General features: G+C 33.3%; 2 protein-coding genes across 2 annotated transcripts; one reads left to right on the forward strand and one right to left on the reverse strand.

The window, feature by feature from the left end:
* Positions 1 to 254: 254 nt before the first annotated feature.
* On the reverse strand, positions 255 to 11,911 carry LOC132735730 (dynactin subunit 2-like). The gene is made up of 13 exons (XM_060722719.1): positions 11,808 to 11,911; positions 10,105 to 10,176; positions 9,211 to 9,307; positions 8,315 to 8,379; positions 7,729 to 7,827; positions 6,856 to 7,016; positions 6,031 to 6,175; positions 5,250 to 5,318; positions 4,815 to 4,853; positions 3,017 to 3,166; positions 2,051 to 2,153; positions 1,315 to 1,406; positions 255 to 713 (listed from the first exon to the last, which is right to left on the reverse strand). Exons 1-13 carry the CDS (start codon positions 11,841 to 11,843, stop codon positions 630 to 632), a joined length of 1,212 nt encoding a protein of 403 aa, XP_060578702.1. The 5' UTR covers positions 11,844 to 11,911; the 3' UTR covers positions 255 to 629.
* A 3,825-nt stretch (positions 11,912 to 15,736) lies between these two features.
* LOC132735729 (uncharacterized) lies at positions 15,737 to 17,851 on the forward strand. The gene is made up of 3 exons (XM_060722718.1): positions 15,737 to 16,000; positions 16,300 to 16,483; positions 16,918 to 17,851. The coding sequence occupies exons 1-3, from the start codon at positions 15,833 to 15,835 to the stop codon at positions 17,028 to 17,030; spliced, it is 465 nt and encodes a 154-aa protein (XP_060578701.1). The 5' UTR covers positions 15,737 to 15,832; the 3' UTR covers positions 17,031 to 17,851.
* The last annotated feature ends 152 nt before the right edge of the window (positions 17,852 to 18,003 follow it).

Raw genomic sequence — 18,003 nt, forward strand, 5'->3', positions numbered from 1 at the left:
ATAAAAGTTTGGAAGTGGCTAGCCGTAAAGGCCTTTACTTTCCTTTCAGCTAGCCAAAAAAATTTTTTTTTAAAAGGGCTGTACCTGACTTTTTATATGGCTAAAATTTAAATTTTGGCTAGCAAAAAAAAAGGTTTCCTTTTAAAAGGGGTAGGCACTCCTTTAAAATTTTTAAAATTAAAATATTGCAAAAAATACCTTTTTTGAGATTTTTTCCATTTAATGGGTTTTTTAAAATTTATCATGGGATCATGAAAATTTAAAACAAGTCTTACTATAATTGTTCAAATATAAACCTGTATATTAAAATTTTGCGAGTACACTTTCCTTTGTCATGAAAAAAATGTTAACTTCATATTCTCTGAAAAAGTCCAAATTTAATTACTTTATCGTAAATTCTGAACACGCTTTTTTTTTCAGTGAATGAAGAGATGTGAGAGTTATCTTTTAATAATGAGTGGAGTGTACGAGTTATCATAAAGAAAAACGTTTTTATCGTCACATGATTTTTCCTTCTTTTTTTCACACCTTTTTTCCCCTCTATGAACATAAATAATTTTCTGAATCTCTGACAATGAGAATTGCTTATATATAAGTTACAGTCGGAAAAATAAAATTATAAATTATTTTCACTTTAAATTCTTCATCCTTTCATCTAAACTTTCACAATTATTCTTTATAGTTGAAATATTTTCATTCATTGTTCCCTCCATCTGCAAAGATAAAAATAACATTTTCGATACAATAGACATAGTACATGTGTAATAATAAATATAATTTTATTTTGTTCGGTTTTATGGTACATCAACACAACTTTGGTCATATGGCGCCAAAACAGGGAAGATGATTTTGACTAACCTCAGGTGTAACAAAATTGAGAGCAACACCAGGGAAGCAACACCAGGGATCAAAAACACCTCATCTGCTGGAGCTAAGTGATGGACTCCCCTAATTTGAACCCATTTAGTCGCCTCTTACTTTTATGCAGGGATACAAGGTGGCTGCAATACTGATGCCTCAACCCTTAAAAGGCAACCCCTCAACCACAAGAGGTACTTATAAATATAAAATTTCATATCAGTTCTATAAAAATCTTGACAAAAATACTGATGAAACAACTTATCAATATTATGTTCACAAATTCATTTTAACCAGGTTTAAAGCCAAAACTTTCCAGTCTTCCAGAGAATCAAACCAGAAACTCCTAGATTACAAATCCGATGCTCTCTATTGAGCTAAGCGGGCAAACATAGTATTTTATAGTAAGGACTTTGCAAAACAGCCATTTGTCAGTAGTAATACAGATCCACTTACTTGTTTTAACATATCACCATGTGATTTAAGACTAGTGTTAATTTCTTCCTGTGTCGTGTCTAAATATGCCAGGGCTTGACTAAACTGTAGGGCTGCAAAATATGAAATGATAGTAGAAGTTAAACACAAATTATTATTATTTAAAGAGAAATAAATTGCTAGCATCTGCATCTACAAAACCGTTCTGTAGAAAATGGGAAAAAATTGAAACTTCATATAAGTCAAATTGCGTCTAAACTTGATAGCATATATCTCATTGTTGCAACAATTTAACAAGTATTAAACATGATTTATTTTCATAAGCAACAACAAGATCACTACTCATTAAAACATGTACAGTCAAATTAGAAAATATATTGCAAATAAAGATTCATATCAAATATTTTTTCCCATGAAATGACAAAAATCTTGTTGAAAAAAAAAATTTCTATTCTATTCTCAGAGCTTGAAGGATAGCAAAACAAGAACCTGGACAATGTAAAATTTTCTAAGTTCAAATAGGGTATAATTATGTTAGAATCCATGTTAGAGTATTGGGTATTGGAACGTGACGTCCTTTATGCTCTCAAATAAGTGTATGAAGTTTTAACCCATTTCATCTGGTTCTTTTGGAGATACCAACTTGCACACAAAAGACTTGATCAAAGTATTACGCCGACGCCTGGCTGAGTACCATAATCTCTCCCTAATCTTCAAATAGTCGAGCTAATTATTGCAAGTTTCTTTATTCACTCACCTTGTTCATGTAAATCTTTCAAGGCAGACAACCTATCAACAACCTTAGGTAGGACATCAGCAGTGGCCTCCCATTTTTTAACCATACTGTATAGCTCAGATATCTGCAAAGGGAAATAACAAGAATGAAATCAACTGTTCCTTGAATGAAAGTGTTTCTATACAATAAAGGTTCATAGCGAAATACATTCTTTCAGAGAAGGGACATGAAAAGAAATATATTTTTGTAGTTCAGTTTTACTTTAAAATTACAAACATCTGTTCTGGAGTGGTTAAAACCTTTCACTTCAAACTACTTTCAATTCAAACTACTTTCATTTCACCACTGTTGATTAGAATCCTGCCCGGGACCTTGAATTCATTCATGTGAGAAAGCTATACAGCTAGCTTTTGGAACATTATGGTTCTACTCATGTGCTCGTCCTTATGCCTGAAATAATGCATGAAAAGGCACATGAGGTCCTACCTGGAACAAACCTTTGTGGATGTTCAGGGCTTTTTTTCACAGTTTGGGGAAGCAGCCCAGCCCTTAATTTTGGGGAAAAATTACATGGTATATTTGCAAAAGGGGAAGAAAAAACTTAATGTAAATTCAATTTTTGGGGAAAACTGCATGATTTTAAAGAAATTTTCTTTGGGGAAGCAGCCCTATACCGGCCCCTGTTATAGAAGGTAAAAAGGCCCTGATGTTGTATGAAGAAACATGACCGACTTGGTAGTGCTTGAATCAACCACCCCCAACTTGAGAGGCTGACACCTAAAGCCAAAGGACCAACCTCTAACATCTTATCAAATCAGGCAGACATCAAAAGCAATGGGCCACAGTGACATTTACAAATCAGTCTACCCAAGTTTTAAAAAAAACAACTGAATTTTACTTTTTTACTCAAGTTTAAAAAAAAAACAAGGTTAAATCTAAATGCCCCCCAAAAACCCAACAACAGATGTTTATAATTTGATTACTTACTTTGTTCTGTTTCTCGCCATCTTCTTGCGTGTTTTTCTTCTCAGCAATTTTATCAAGTTTCTGTAACACACTGTGTAACCTCACCTCCACCTGTTCTACATTGGTTGGATCTAACAGAGACATCTTGGAGTTCACTACAGCCACAGCTCCCTATAATACCATAGTAACATAAAATATGCTGTATGAAATGTTGTGAAATTAATATATACATTGTATCATTTTTTATTCATACACATAGTTCTGATTGGTTCATCAAATTAGCTCACTTTGCAGAACTGTTCTAATTGACTCCTTTTGCAGGATTACACTGATTGGTTCATCAAATTAGCCCACTTGGTAGAACTGTTCTGATTGGCTCGGAAAATTAGCTAATATGGAAGAACTATTCTGATTGGCTCATCAAATAAGCTCACTTGGTAGAACTATTCTGACTGGCTCATCAAATTAGCTCACTTTGGTAGAAATGTTCTGATTTGCTCATCAAATTATCTCACTTGGTAGAACTGTTCTGATTGGCTAAGCAGCAAAGCAATATTATAAATCTTGCTAATATCTGATAATCTAGCAAATGACATGTCTGATAAACAAGAGGGCCATGATGGCCCTGAGGTCGTTCACCCGTATATAGGCCTCACCCCCCTCCCCCCCCTGGCAAGGCCAATTTTAACCCAAGGGCTTTTATTTGAACAAACTATGTACAAACACCCATAAGAAGATGTTTCATGCTAAACATCTAAGCTCTAGCTCATTGGGTTTTTTCAAAGAAGATTTTTTAAGTTTTAACTTTACACATATAGTTAAAAACAATGACACCCCCGGAAGCAGGGCCAGTTTTGACCAAAGGGCTTTTATTTGAATAAACTTTGTAGACACTTACTAGAAGATGTTTCTTGCTTAATATCTAAACTCTAGCTATTTGGGTTTTTTCAAAGAAGATTTTTTTAATTTTTGGTATACACATATAAGGAAAACCAATGACCCCCGGGGCCGGGCCAATTTTGACCCCAGGGCTTTTATTTGAACAAACTTGGTAGACACCCATTAGAACATGTTTCATGCTAAATATCTTAGCTCTAGCTCTTTGAGTTCTTTAAAAGAAGATATTTTAAGTTTTTACTATATGCATATAGGGAAAATCAATGACCCCCTGGGGCGGTGCCAATTTTGACCCAAGGGCTTTTCTTTGAACAAACTTGGTAGACACTCATTAGAAGATGTTTCATGCTAAATATCTTAGCTCTAGCTCTTTGGGTTCTTTAAAAGAAGATTTTTTAAGTTTTTACTATATGCATATAGGGAAAATCAATGACCCCCTGGGGCGGGGCAAATTTTGACCCCAGGGCTTTTATTTGAACAAACTTGGTAGACACTCACTAGAAGATGTTTCATGCCAAATATCTAAGCTCTAGCTCTTAGGGTTTTTTAAAAGAAGATATTTAAAGTTTTTTCTTTCGGTTGCCATGGCAACCAGAGTTCTGCATGGAATTAATTTCTTTGAACAATTTTTAAAGGTGACCACCAAAGGATCCATTCCTTTTAAGTTTGGATGAAATTGGCTTAGTGGTTTATGAGGAGATGTCATTTAAAGTAAAAGTTTACGGACGCCGGACGGACGCCGGACGAAAACCGATCACTAAAAATGTTCTCCACAATGATTTGAATAAAACCAATCTGACTTAACAATTTTTCTTCCAACATTTAACAGGGACTTTTTGCAAGTTGCACTCAAACTTTGACTATTTCAATGTAATCTTTGTCATGAACTAACTTATCATTTAATTGTGTCTAAATAACCTACCACTAGACTTTTATTATCTGTATCTGCTGTGAGTAAACCCTAAAATATCAACAAAATTAAGTTAATATAATCAGTACAAACAATCATTATCATGCCAAATAATCTTAGTTATTTATCCAAGGTTGATTTTATTAACATATTCTTAAAACTTAAATAAATCACTTTTGACCCCCATTCCTTGAACTAATCAGTATTAGTCATATAAAAGAAAATATGGTCACAACAAGAGTGTGGGTTAAGCTTACAATCCCTGCCTTAAGAGGTAGACCATGAAACCACTCCTATTATGCCATTTTATTTATTTCATTTAACACCCAGACTTAAAATGTTGGGCCTTAAAGAAATTATGTCTACAGACAAATATCCCTACATTGATTAAAACTTGATTCAAATACAACTGTCATTTAATTATGGTACAACCAATTTATGACTTACCAGCTTATCAGAACTAGTGTTTCCCATTGCAGCCTCTAATCTTTCTAAACGCTCTTCCAAACTTGCTAGCTAAAATACAAAAAATAATCCTTAATATTCATCATCTACAATTATATTTATTACCATTACATTTACAAAACACTAAAGTCTTAAAACATTTCTAAGAAACTGAAAGAGCATCTTAACAGGAGGTTTCTTTGTTTGATATGGCACCGAAACAGGAGAGATGATTTTGGCTAACCTTGGGTATTACCAAAATTTAAGCAACACCAGGGATCCAAACCACCACACCTGCCGGACCTAAGAGATAGACTCCAATAATTCAAACCCATTTAGTCACCTCTTACGATCACATAGGGTTTAAACCTGTTAACAGTGGGTGCAATTCTGATGCCTCAACCCATAAAGGCAATCCCTCAGCCACAAGGGGATGAACGGGTTATCTGTTTTCTACAAGGGGGTGGGGATGAGGATTTTCTACATATATGGTACAACTTTAGACAAATTTTTGCTTTTTTTATTTTTTCTTGTAAATATTTTCACAAAGAAAAGATCTGGTATAAGTATTTTACACTTAAAATCTTATCTTTATCTTTACTCTATACTTGAAAAATATATTCAAATATTTTTGAAACTCAAATACTTTGGAATAAATTTTTAAATCTGCAGTTACATATTATAATCTTCTGTTAGTATTTGAACCTTAGGATACATTACATGAGACAAACTGCTTTAAAAACTAAATGACATATAACATTTTTCAAAAAAAGTCTTATTCTACCTTTGCATTTCTACTGAACTGTGCCTGTTCAGGGCGGTAGAAAAGTTCATAGGTCACATGATCTTCACCGGCTCCACTCTCCTTACCAGCTTTAGAGGCTGGTTTCTGGCTAGGTTTAAATGATTCTAGTTGTGTTAACAGTCTCCTAAAATATTTATATACTACATGTATCACACATTCATATTATCAGATATTTTGGTAATTTAGATGTAGACATTTAACATTTATACTTTGGTTTATACAAATTTATTTTAGTTTGATTGTGTAGGAAGCAATGAACTACACACTCTCGAATGGGTTCCTGGAACAAACCAGAACTAAGCAATGAGTGTAGTTTCTTACTTAAGGGAACAAATATAGCAATTCTTAGATCACCAGTCCACTTCGTTAACTACTGGGCCATGCCCTAACATATACCTTTACAATTCGAAAGTAATTTTTTCCTCTTGTTGGTTGCATTTTATATCAAACCTACAGTGTTCAGGTCAAATGACAACATTCCAGCTTTACTGGCGGAGGACGACATCAGGTGTTCCTCCATCAATAATTTCAGTCACTAGCAGGTACCCCAAGTAGAACCACTGACAGACTGTAAGCTAGCTGGATAGATTCCTCACATGAGAGAATCCAAAAATACTGCAGAAATTCAAACCTAAGCAGTAAGGGGCAAGTGGTTCAATGTCAGCAACTGTAACCACTAGGCCATAAAGGCCTCACATCATAAAATGGTAACATTATAGCTCTGCAGATAAAATGTACTTCCTGCAAAATATCAAATCTCAATACAATGTACAGGATATCAAAAGTTATATATTTATGACCTACTTTTGCAGCGCCCCCTGGGGATCAGAGAGATCAACAGAGGCTTCTGGTCCGAGGACTTTCTCCAGATGAAGGTCTGTTAACTGATGTTGTAAATATTCTAATTGTTTCCCCATAGATACTGGGGATAATTTTTCCTCTGTCGCTTCGGACTTGATATTGTCCTAAACAAAAAAAGATAAAATGAGCCGCGTCATGACAAAACCAACATAATGGGTTTGCGACATGGATCCAGACCAGCCTGCGCATCCGCGCAGTCTGATCAGGATCCATGCTGTTCGCTTACAAACTCTATTACAAGTAGATAATTATTCTAATTGTGGACAATAACTCAACTCGGGCTAAAAACAGCATAGCATAAAGATATGATTTTAAATATTTCTAGGTACATTTCTTACATATCTTTTGCATATCATTAGTTTTAAGTGTCCTAGCTGTTCTATGTAAGATATTCAAAATTTTATATTCTAGGCTTTTGAACCTTAGTTGAGTTCCTTTAAATTTATACATGAAATAGGAGAAAACATTTACCTCTCACACAGTTTTTAATTTAATAAATAATAAACACATGTTGAGGTAGTCTTACTGTAATGCTTTCCCGCCAAACATTTCTAATATCGGCCAATAGAGTGATAAATCAATCAATTCAGAAATGTTATTTTCACAAGCTTAGGTATTCAATAATTTTTAACTGTTTATGAAAGGACTTAAATACATAGCGATAAAGGATAAGTGATTGTAAGTAATCTAATGCCCAAGATTTTGAATAAATAACATTCCAGAAATAACCGATTTACTACGATATTGGTCGATGTAAGATTTTTTTAGGGCAGGAAAGCATTACAGTAACATTACCTTACAACAAAAATTGGGTACCTTTATCTTGCTGACTTCCTCACTAAGTTCACGTATCTCATGTTGAAGCCTCATGTATTTCTGCTGTGGAGATTCTACTTTACCCGTACCTTCCCCTAGCTGTAATATAAAATAAATTGCAGTATGATTCTACATTCTTCAAAGCTATATGTATATACCAATCCACATTCATATTGTATTATTCATATCCGAAGATTTTAAGAGAAGTAAAACAATTCAAGATTCAAGTAATAATTTACATGTTTTCAGCAATTAATGACTTATTTTGTAGTATTTATCACGATATATCTACTGCGTTACTAAAGCAGTAAGGGATATTTTTGCATATTTTGACCTGTTTTTGGCAATTTACTTGGGTTGTAAGTGCTGTTTGGAATGTGTAAATTACTTTCTTTGTTCACTTCAAAATATTTAACTTTTAAAATTTAATACATTTTCAAAAATTTTATGAAAACTAACATGAATCAGTAGACTTGCTTCTGATAGAAAGATAGATATTTTTTTTATTGGTATATTTAGATTCTGAAATAAGTATTTACAAACTTCAGTTAGTCATATATGAATTAGAAATGAAACATTTATCTACCAGTTCATATTCCACTTGGGCCTCATAACCAGTTCTCCGTGACTCACTAATCTTGTCAGAGAAATCTGAAAGTAGTTATTAAAGTAAAGGCATATATATCTTTATCAACATATCAACAACAGCCGTCGAAAAATGTCTTCAGAGTCACTCGTCCTGCAGGAAGAGCAGCTTCTTAATCCAATGTGCAGGCAGTATTCTACTCATCCTGCATAGAGTTCTCTTAAATTCTACTCGTAATTATGAGGGGACAAGTGGAATATTTGATCTCTGAATGGACAAAAAAAATATGTTTTGGTGTTTCCTTTTTCCAAATGAAAGGAAAATCTGAATATTAGCAAACATATTTCTTCCCTCACAATTTCTGTCAGCAACACACTTCCTCTTTCACAATTCAAAGGGAGACAACATGAAAATTTCAATCTCGTCTTTCAGAAATTAGGAAAGCCTTTCCCTCTTCAAAAATTGGGGGAAAAAAACACCATGATATTAAGCACTGAAGTTCTAAATTAAAAGCAGAACAAATCTTTTTTCTAAAATTCAATAAGGATACAGCTAAAATTATCAGTAATACTCTCTCCTTTTATATATTGGGTACATACAAACTTCTACAGCTAAAATTCCATGACTTTTCTATGCTATTTTTCATCTTTCAATGATACAAAATGTTCAAACGATCATTAATAACCAATACTGCAAAACCAATTTCACCCGATTTTTATCACTTTATTCATATAACATACATGTATATAAAAAAAATCTTTACTGGGTGATATCAAAAGCAGTTTTCAGTTTTTCTTCAACTTGTACAATCCTACATTTTTTCCTTTTGCAGTCCTAACAGTTTGCCTGTGTCACAAATGTGTACATGTACAAATTATGTCACTTGACAAGCTTACCAATATTCTTTCCCTCCACTCCCTTGCCTTTAAACTGTTTATACGCTGTCTCAGTATCCAGTTGTATTTTATCTATGGCATCATTGGGAACTTCCTCCTGTTAAAACATTTAAATCAATAAGTATTATTACAACATCTCTGTTGGTAGTTTTCACTAAGGATCAAGGCAGTTAGCCACATTGAATTTACCAAAGCACAGGTCAGCCCCCACATCATTCCTGGTCAGGCTGTCGAGCAGTTTACTAATACTACATACCTTCAATTTCACAAGGAACGGATGCATGTTGAAGTTTATTTAGAAATTAATTTTAATCACATTGCTTTTCCAGTGTCACTGTCTGTCACTCTACATTCTACAAACAGCATCAACCATGGCCATTAGAAATTCATTAAAACTTGACAATCAAGCGCATGATATATATAAATTTTACCTGACCTTGATAAATCAAAATTTCAAGAAATTTATCACAATTTTACACACAAATACATTTCCTTCATATTTTTTTCAAACAGCTTATTTTAAAGGGTCTCAACTGAGGTATTATGACATCACTGGACTGGAAATATTTGTTCGAGATTAATGTTCCATTTGATGTAGGACTAGCCCAATAACTTATGCACAAAATTTCAGATCATTCAATCACTCCCTTTTCTCAGAATATTCATTTCAATTGTGGAAATTGACCAAACAATGAAAAGCTCAAAATCAGAAAAATAATAGCACAGAAGTATGATTTTCAATTAACTTCTGAATACATTTCATGATTTAATTATCTTTTGCAAATATATTTCTGCCTTAACAACTCCCAGCTGATCTATGTAAGAAAATTAAATTTTATATATTTTTTTACTTTTGAACCTCGGTGGAGTTCCTTTAAAACATTCAAGAAATACCTGACTGGGAGCAATACTCTGTTCCGACTCTGGCAGGTCACTGGTCTCATACACATCTGGGGAATTCAAGTCCTGAAGATAAATAAAATCACATGAAATCATTAATTGCGCCAAATGTGAAATTTAAATGATGAATAAACTTTAAAGATTCAACTCAGCCCTGTAACAACTTGGAACTGGTCAACTTTTATAGAAAAACATGTTATGTTTAAGAGTTGTACATTTGTAAATAAGTTTCATTTTAAATGTTAAATTCAAACATGGCCCCAGCTTTGCCATGTGCAAAATGCGCTGCGCTTTGAAGATGGGAACCAGTCGGCTATGGGCGGAGCCATTCGGTAATATGTTGGTTCCCATACTTCAAAGCAGTGCATATTTGTACACGACAAAGCTGGGACCACGTTTGAATTTATGGAAAGATTTTGTAAATGGAGTAAAACGGCGATAATCTTGATGTTTATTTTGGCTGTTGCTTTGTTTATATTACCGTTGAAGTTTAAAATTGACCATCATCGTAAAGAATTATATCTTCTGTGTCAATAGACCAAAGGATTATGTGAAAATATTGGAAATGAAAGAAAATACATGACGATGTTGACGGTAGGTGTGCGGATTTCTTCCAGCGAACATTTTTATCTTGTGTATTATTATAGGGCAGCACGAAATACCCAAATATACCCAAATACACCCAAATATTACCCAAATATTGCCAAAATATACCCAAATATTGCCCAATTATACTAAAAATAAAGGTTTTATACTAAAAAAGTGCTGTTTTAATCATGAATACAATATACACTTTCACTAAGATACAATCAAACATACCCAAATATACATTTTCCTATCACTGTGTTTTGAACCAAAATACAGTATAATTATGTACTCCATAAAAGCTATTTTTTTAAATAACATTGGACACTTGTATATGATATGAAATTTCAACAAAATTACCCCTTAAAATCTAAGTGTAGACAACAAATATCATATCTTGATTTAAAAATTGAAAGTACATTCATAAAGAACCTTATCCTATATAATACATAAGCAAATGTCACAACTTTATTTTCTTACAACATCTTAACTGCCCATTTCAACGGAATGAATGAAAGCTTTAGCAGGCTAAGTCATTGTATTTTTATAAATATTTATTTATTTCTCATTATAATATATATTTTATACAAACAAAAATAAATAATACTATATTTGGGTATATTTGGGTGTATTTGGGTATATTTGGGTATTTCGTGCCGCCGTTATTATAGACGTTGAAATACGATTTTTTTTCAAAACGGCATACATTTAGTTTTTTTGATATATATGATCAGTACATGTGGTGGGACTGGGATTGACAAATATACATTTAATTTGGATTTTAAAGGTGTTTTAAGATCCACACCCAAAGTGTCTGTGGTCTCTGCCACTTACAAAGTAAAAGGAGGGGAGCTGGCTGTTGATTTACGTTTATTATGGAAAACATTAAACTGATCGCAAAATATTTATGCAACATTTATCAATTATGAGGGTCCGTAGTGAAAACGCTTATTATTTTTTAAGGTTACCCCACCCACTTTCCAATAATAATATCGACATAAAGTCAATGGCTTCAGGACATTTAGAACTTAAAAAAAATTTAGGGATAAGAATATTATTCGTATCATATCAGGTGAAGCTGAAATCATGATCAAAGTCCGATGCAATCTTACAATTCCTGGCAATTTTGCATATTTTGGGTCTGCCATAATTTATGTGGTACGGTATAGTATACTGAATGAATGAGTCATTAATATCGCTATCATCTTCCTTACGCTTTGTGTTTCAATGGTTATATCTACATCTACATCTACATTATACTGCTTAACAATCAATTCTGATTATGACTAGCAGGCGCGTTGTCAGGGAACTGTTAATAAAAGAAATTATTTATATGTTTATTAAAAAGTTAAAAGAATAAAAGTACTACAAGACTATTAATTTAAAGGCTAGAACTTTTGGCTAGCCGTACGGGCCCGTGCGGCTAGCCACTTACTAATTTAAAAGACATATGTGTGCAATTTAGAATTTATAGAATGGGTCAAGCCTCTCAGTAAAGATGTTTAAACTGGGGCTAGACTGAACAGTTAGAGGAAGGCTATTCCAAAGACGTATGCTCCTAGGAAAGAAAGAATTTTGATGATATTGTGTCCTTGAGTAGGGTATCAGGTAGTTCAGATTTCTTGTTTGAGTAAGGTGTTGGTGGTCAACAAAAACAATGTTGTTTTGGATTTTATACAAGTAGGTTACAGCACTGATGTTTCGACGCTGTTCAAGGGTTTGCCAATTTAGATCATTTATCATTTTTGAGACACTACTTGTATAGTCATAATCATTAAAAATGTATCTAGCAGCTGATATTAGCTATATGTACTGTGATACTTGTACATGTACGTTAACTAATCTAACTAATACTTTAAAACATTGATCGTTACCTATGATTAGAAAGTGTGTCTTAAAGGTTATATTACATATTACACAATCGAACTAAAATACATTCAATATAAACTAACCAAATATAGCTAATTAAGTCCCTGCTTTACTTTACAATATTATTCCAGAATGATGGCATTATCATAAGTTATTTACAAATCTATTCTAGATGGATGACATTATTAGTTATTTTTTACATAAATTATTCGGAAAATGATGACATTATTATAAGTCAGTCACAATTTCATCACGGATTATTAGTAATATAAATCCGTGATTTCATGAAGGATATGGCATTAGCATTAGTTATTTACAATATTTAAAAAAAAAAAACAAAAAAAAAATACCATTATATATTAGTAGTTATTTACACAAGGCATGATAGAAGGCTACAAGGAACGATTAATATCAATTCTTTAAATTAAGAGGTCGTATTTTTTTCTTTGACAAGTTGAGTCTATGAGGGTACGTGTCAATCGTAAACCATCGGCCTTTCCCGTATGTACGTCGATAAGAGGCATTAAAATCCGATGAGATCAGATGGGTACGCGTGTGCTAGCTTATGTGCTTGGCAAATTAAATACAATTAATGTAATTCCTTTCTACTGAACCCTAAGCTCAGCAATTCTGCTTAACCCCAAATTGCATCTCATCGGCCCTTTCTGTCAAATTTTGGATAAAAATATTATGGACAATAGCTGAGGTCTGACAGCCCAAAGTGGAGCATAGTAATTAAGGTACACGAGCGGTCTTTTTGCAGCTGTGGAAGTTTGTTTCAGTTATTCAAATGGCGGGAAAGTAAGAATTTCTGATTGGTCATCTGCAACATATCGCCTATTGAGGTGTTCCGAAGGTGAACGTCGCGTGGCCATGACTTACACTATACCCCCGTTCCCACTCTACAACCCAAAACACTTAAACATCATCCAAACATCATATGTATTGACAAAAATAAATTTTATGAAAAAAAAAATTATGACTAAAAAATTATAAATGTGATTCATTAACTTCAATTTGATAATCAAGAATGGATGCCGCCAGCAATCATTTTCAAAACTGTGGGGTGATCAGATGACCTCTCCAATGAAATAAGAACAAAAGGGCCAAGATGGCCCTAGATCGCTCACCTGACCCATCGAACTCATCCGAACAATTACCTAGACAAGATTCTGACCAAGTTTCATGACAGGTGAGTCAAAAATGTGACCAATAGTGTTAACAAGGATTATCCATATTTGAGCAGTGTGACCTAGATTTTGACCCAAGGTGACATATATTCGAACTTGACATAGAAATCATCAAAACAAACTTTCAGACCAATTTCCAGGATATTTGGATTAAAACAGTAGCCATTAGAGTGTTATTAAGATTTTTCTATTTTTAGTTACTGTCACCTAGTTTTTCATCCAAGATGACCCATGTTCAAACTCATCCAAGCAATTATCGAGACAAGCATCCTGACCAAGTTTGACGATAATTGAGTCAAAAATGTGACCACTAGAGTGTTAACAAGGTTTTTCCATATTTGGGCGGTGTGACCTAGTTTCTGAACCCAGGTGACCCATATTCGTACTTGACCTAGAAATCATCGAAACAAACTTTCGGACCAATTTTCAGGATATTTGGATCACAACAGTAGCCATTAGAGTGTTAACAAGATTTTTTTCTATTTTTAGCCCATGTGACCTAGTTTTTCATCCGAGATGACCCATGTTCGAACTCATCAGAGCTATTACCTAGAAAAGCATCCTGACCAAGTTTGATGATGATTGAGTCAAAAATGTAACCACTAGAGTGTTAACAAGGTTTTTCTATTTTTAGCTCCTGTGACCTAGTTTTTCATTCGAGATGACCCATGTTCAAACTCATCCAAGCTATTACCTAGACAAGCATCCTGACTAAGTTTGATGATGATTGAGTAAAAAATGTGACCACTAGAGTGTTAACAAGGTTTTTCTATTTTTAGCTCCTGTGACCTAGTTTTTCATCCGAGATAACCCATGTTCGAACTCATCCGAGCTATTACCTAGAAAAGCATCCTGACCAAGTTTGATGATGATTGAGTCAAAAATGTAACCACTAGAGTGTTAACAAGGTTTTTCTATTTTTAGCTCCTGTGACCTAGTTTTTCATTCGAGATGACCCATGTTCAAACTCATCCAAGCTATTACCTAGACAAGCATTCTGACTAAGTTTGATGATGATGGAGTCAAAAATGTGACCGCTAGAGTGTTAACAAGGTTTTTCTATTTTTAGCTCCTGTGACCTAATTTTTCCATCTGAGATAACCCATGTTCGAACACATGCGAGCTATAACCTAGATAAGCATCCTGACAAAGTTTGATGATGATTGAGTCAAAAATGTGACCGCTAGAGTGTTAACAAGGTTTTTCTATTTTAACCTCCTGTGACCTAGTTTTTCATCCGAGATGACCCATGTTCAAACTCATCCATAACTTATCCGAGCTATTACCTAGATAAGCATCCTTACCAAGTTTGATGATGATTGAGGCAAAAATGTGACCGCTAGAGTGTTAACAAGGTTTTTCTATTTTTAGCTCCTGTGACCTAGTTTTTCATCCGAGATAACCCGTGTTCGAATTTATCCGAGCTATTACCTAGATAAGCATGCTGACAAAGTTTGATGATGATTGAGGCAAAAATGTGACCGCTAGAGTGTTAACAAACAAGTGTGGACGAACGACGGACGACAGACGACGGACATTCAACGGTCCTAAAAGCTCACCCTGAGCTAGCTCAGGTGAGCACAGGATTCTACTGTTTAAAACAGACAGGAGGCTAGCAACTTCAACCTCAGCTTTAATTATCTTTACATTTACATATTTAATAGAAAACTGCATATGTCTTTATAAATTTTCAAAATTTAAAAATTGTGTAATTTTATTTTTTAAATACAATAAAACATGACAAAGGGTAGGTTTTATTTATCTAAATTTATGATGAACAGTCATTAAAATACCATATTATCTGACAACAAAGGCGTGCCATAGTTTAAGTTATCGTAAGTTTACACAAACGTGACTCATCTATCCTGTATAATTAATCTTTCCCGCGTATTCACTTTAAAACCCATTAGTAAACTTGTTTTGCGATAAATGATAATATTTTTTAAAACCACAACTAGTCTTTTCTATAAATAACTTATGAAATTTTGGACGGTGAAGGTATTCATGAGTACGTAAACAGTTTTCTGAAGGTCATATCAATTAACTATTCATAGATTACACGTTCTACCTCGTGAGCCATGGATTTAAAGGATTTTCTTAAAATAGGAACCACCGGTCTGACTGGTTTGTTTGCAGGATGTGCCCTGTACGTGAATACAGTGAGCAGTCCAGCTGGTGAAACCTTTGATCTACAAAATTGTCGCAAAAACTGGAAAGAAAACTTCTTGAGAGCAAAAAATGTTCAGGTAAGATTTTATATAAATCTATATACTCTTATGGGATATAAAGAGTCTAGATTGGTCAAATACAAACTAGTTAAGTAAGTTTTGGTTTTTAAAAGGGTTATCATAAATCTTATTGCATTAAATTATTTTTGTGACTTTCTATTACTAAAATCAATAGCACAATGCATGGCTTACTATGGAACGCCGCTTTCATCACTACTCAACTAATTCGAAAACATTTTAGTAAAGCATCATACAGCGTGTAACTGAGCAAAATACAATTGTATTTTTTATCAAATAATCTTTGCTTTTCAACATAGGGAGCCTTAGCCTTCACTGGTTCACTGACTGGTGCCTGTGTGTATTACCTAGACGAGGATTCGGACACAAGGTTGCTATGGTTGGTTGGCTCTGGTGTATTTCTAAGTGTTTGGCCGTGGACTATGGCTGTTATGATGTCAGATATTAAAAAAAATCTTGAAGAAGATGTCATGCAAACAGCAGGTATGGTTTCCCTTTTCTAAGGTCGCAAGTTCGATCTTCTGGCATGTCAAAAAATAAAACATTTAATAATGCTTTAATTAATGTTATATATATTTGTATCACTTATTGAATGCTCAGTATGTTAAAAATAGTACTATAGGTCAGATAATGTTAAAGTAAGTTATCAATCAATAAGGTCGACAACCTTTTCAAGTGTCTGAATTTTATACATATTTGTTCACCATTAACCCTCGCACTCTGTAAATCAATATTTGTCAATGAAAATTAATACACTTAAAAGGTTTATGAATGTTTTCCAATAACCATTAAAATCTCGGACAAATCGCAAATTTGTCCGACATAGTATAGCTTTTCTAAACTTTGTTAAGAAAAGGTAATATTTGCATAGTGTTTTACTGAAACGTAATAGGATTGTTGTTACTCATACATTACAGGAGAAACTTGGGTCAAAAATCATATCAGAAGATGGAACAAGCAACATGGTGTAAGAACATTTCTTAGCTGTACCGCCTTTGGAATATTCTTATATGCTCTCTCAAGAAAATAAAAAAGAAATAGAACAGAAAAGAGAAGACGCCCGAGGACGCATGAGTTGCACAAATGTGCCTCACATATAGTTCAAACAATCAGATATAGTTCAAACAATCAGATATAGTTCAAACAAGTTCAATCTAGCATACGGATAAGTAGTTTTTGTTCTTTGGTTACCAAAGGAATAGAGAATATTGAAGTTTTTTTACAATTACGGAAATTGCGAATTTATTTTCATTGACAAGTGATATGAAATATTATAATTTCATACCAGAAAATGAAATTAAATCTCATATTTATAGAAAAACATCGACTTTTCTGTTTATTATATACCTATATTTAATGTTTTGATCCAACGGTTCTAAAGACTTTAACAATGATTTTGTGTAATGCCTGAAATTAGAAGAAAAAAGTCCGGAAATATACCAGTTGAAATACAGAAAATTATTTCACTGCAGTTAAAATATGAATTTCGAAAAAAATGCATTGACTTCATCAATATTTCTCAATATTTCATTTATATAATAATATATATATATATATATATATATATATATATATATATATATATATATATATATATATATATATATATATATATATATATATAATAAACTTTTCTTTTATCTAAGTATGTCAGTGAAAAGATTACATTTTCATAGATAGTTCTACATGACTGCACTGATATGTTTTACTTGTTAAATGCACGTGTATATTATTAATTGTTTGGAATAAGTTAAAATGTTTAAACATTTATTGTGGGCATTTCAATACATTTATAAAATACATGTGTATATAGCATGCATTTAGTATTTTCAATAAAACATATGAACTTGCTGTAGTTTAGTTATATATCATTCATAATATATGAAGATTCCTTTGTTGCTATATACTTACCTTTTGTATGTTGCAAACCATGTTTAATAGCGATTGCTTAAATAAAAAGAACCCCTCACCTCTATGGGTTCGAATCACGCCAGTGGCGAAGC

The sequence above is a fragment of the Ruditapes philippinarum genome, unplaced genomic scaffold, assembly GCF_026571515.1.
Source record: "Ruditapes philippinarum isolate M1 unplaced genomic scaffold, ASM2657151v2 ctg5247_1_1_1_1, whole genome shotgun sequence".
In the NCBI taxonomy this organism is placed as follows: domain Eukaryota; kingdom Metazoa; phylum Mollusca; class Bivalvia; order Venerida; family Veneridae; genus Ruditapes; species Ruditapes philippinarum.

Coding starts and splice junctions, on each gene's coding strand:
- LOC132735730 (XM_060722719.1), bottom strand. CDS start 11,843: ATGGCAGACCCAAAATATGCAAAATTGCCAGGAATT. Junction 6,176..6,855: donor CCCCAGGGGGCGCTGCAAAA/GTAGGTCATAAA, acceptor TAAATATTTTAG/GAGACTGTTAACACAACTAG. Junction 5,319..6,030: donor AGTTCAGTAGAAATGCAAAG/GTAGAATAAGAC, acceptor TTTGTATTTTAG/CTAGCAAGTTTGGAAGAGCG.
- LOC132735729 (XM_060722718.1), top strand. CDS start 15,833: ATGGATTTAAAGGATTTTCTTAAAATAGGAACCACCGGTCTGACTGGT. Junction 16,001..16,299: donor TGAGAGCAAAAAATGTTCAG/GTAAGATTTTAT, acceptor TTTTCAACATAG/GGAGCCTTAGCCTTCACTGG. Junction 16,484..16,917: donor AGATGTCATGCAAACAGCAG/GTATGGTTTCCC, acceptor CATACATTACAG/GAGAAACTTGGGTCAAAAAT.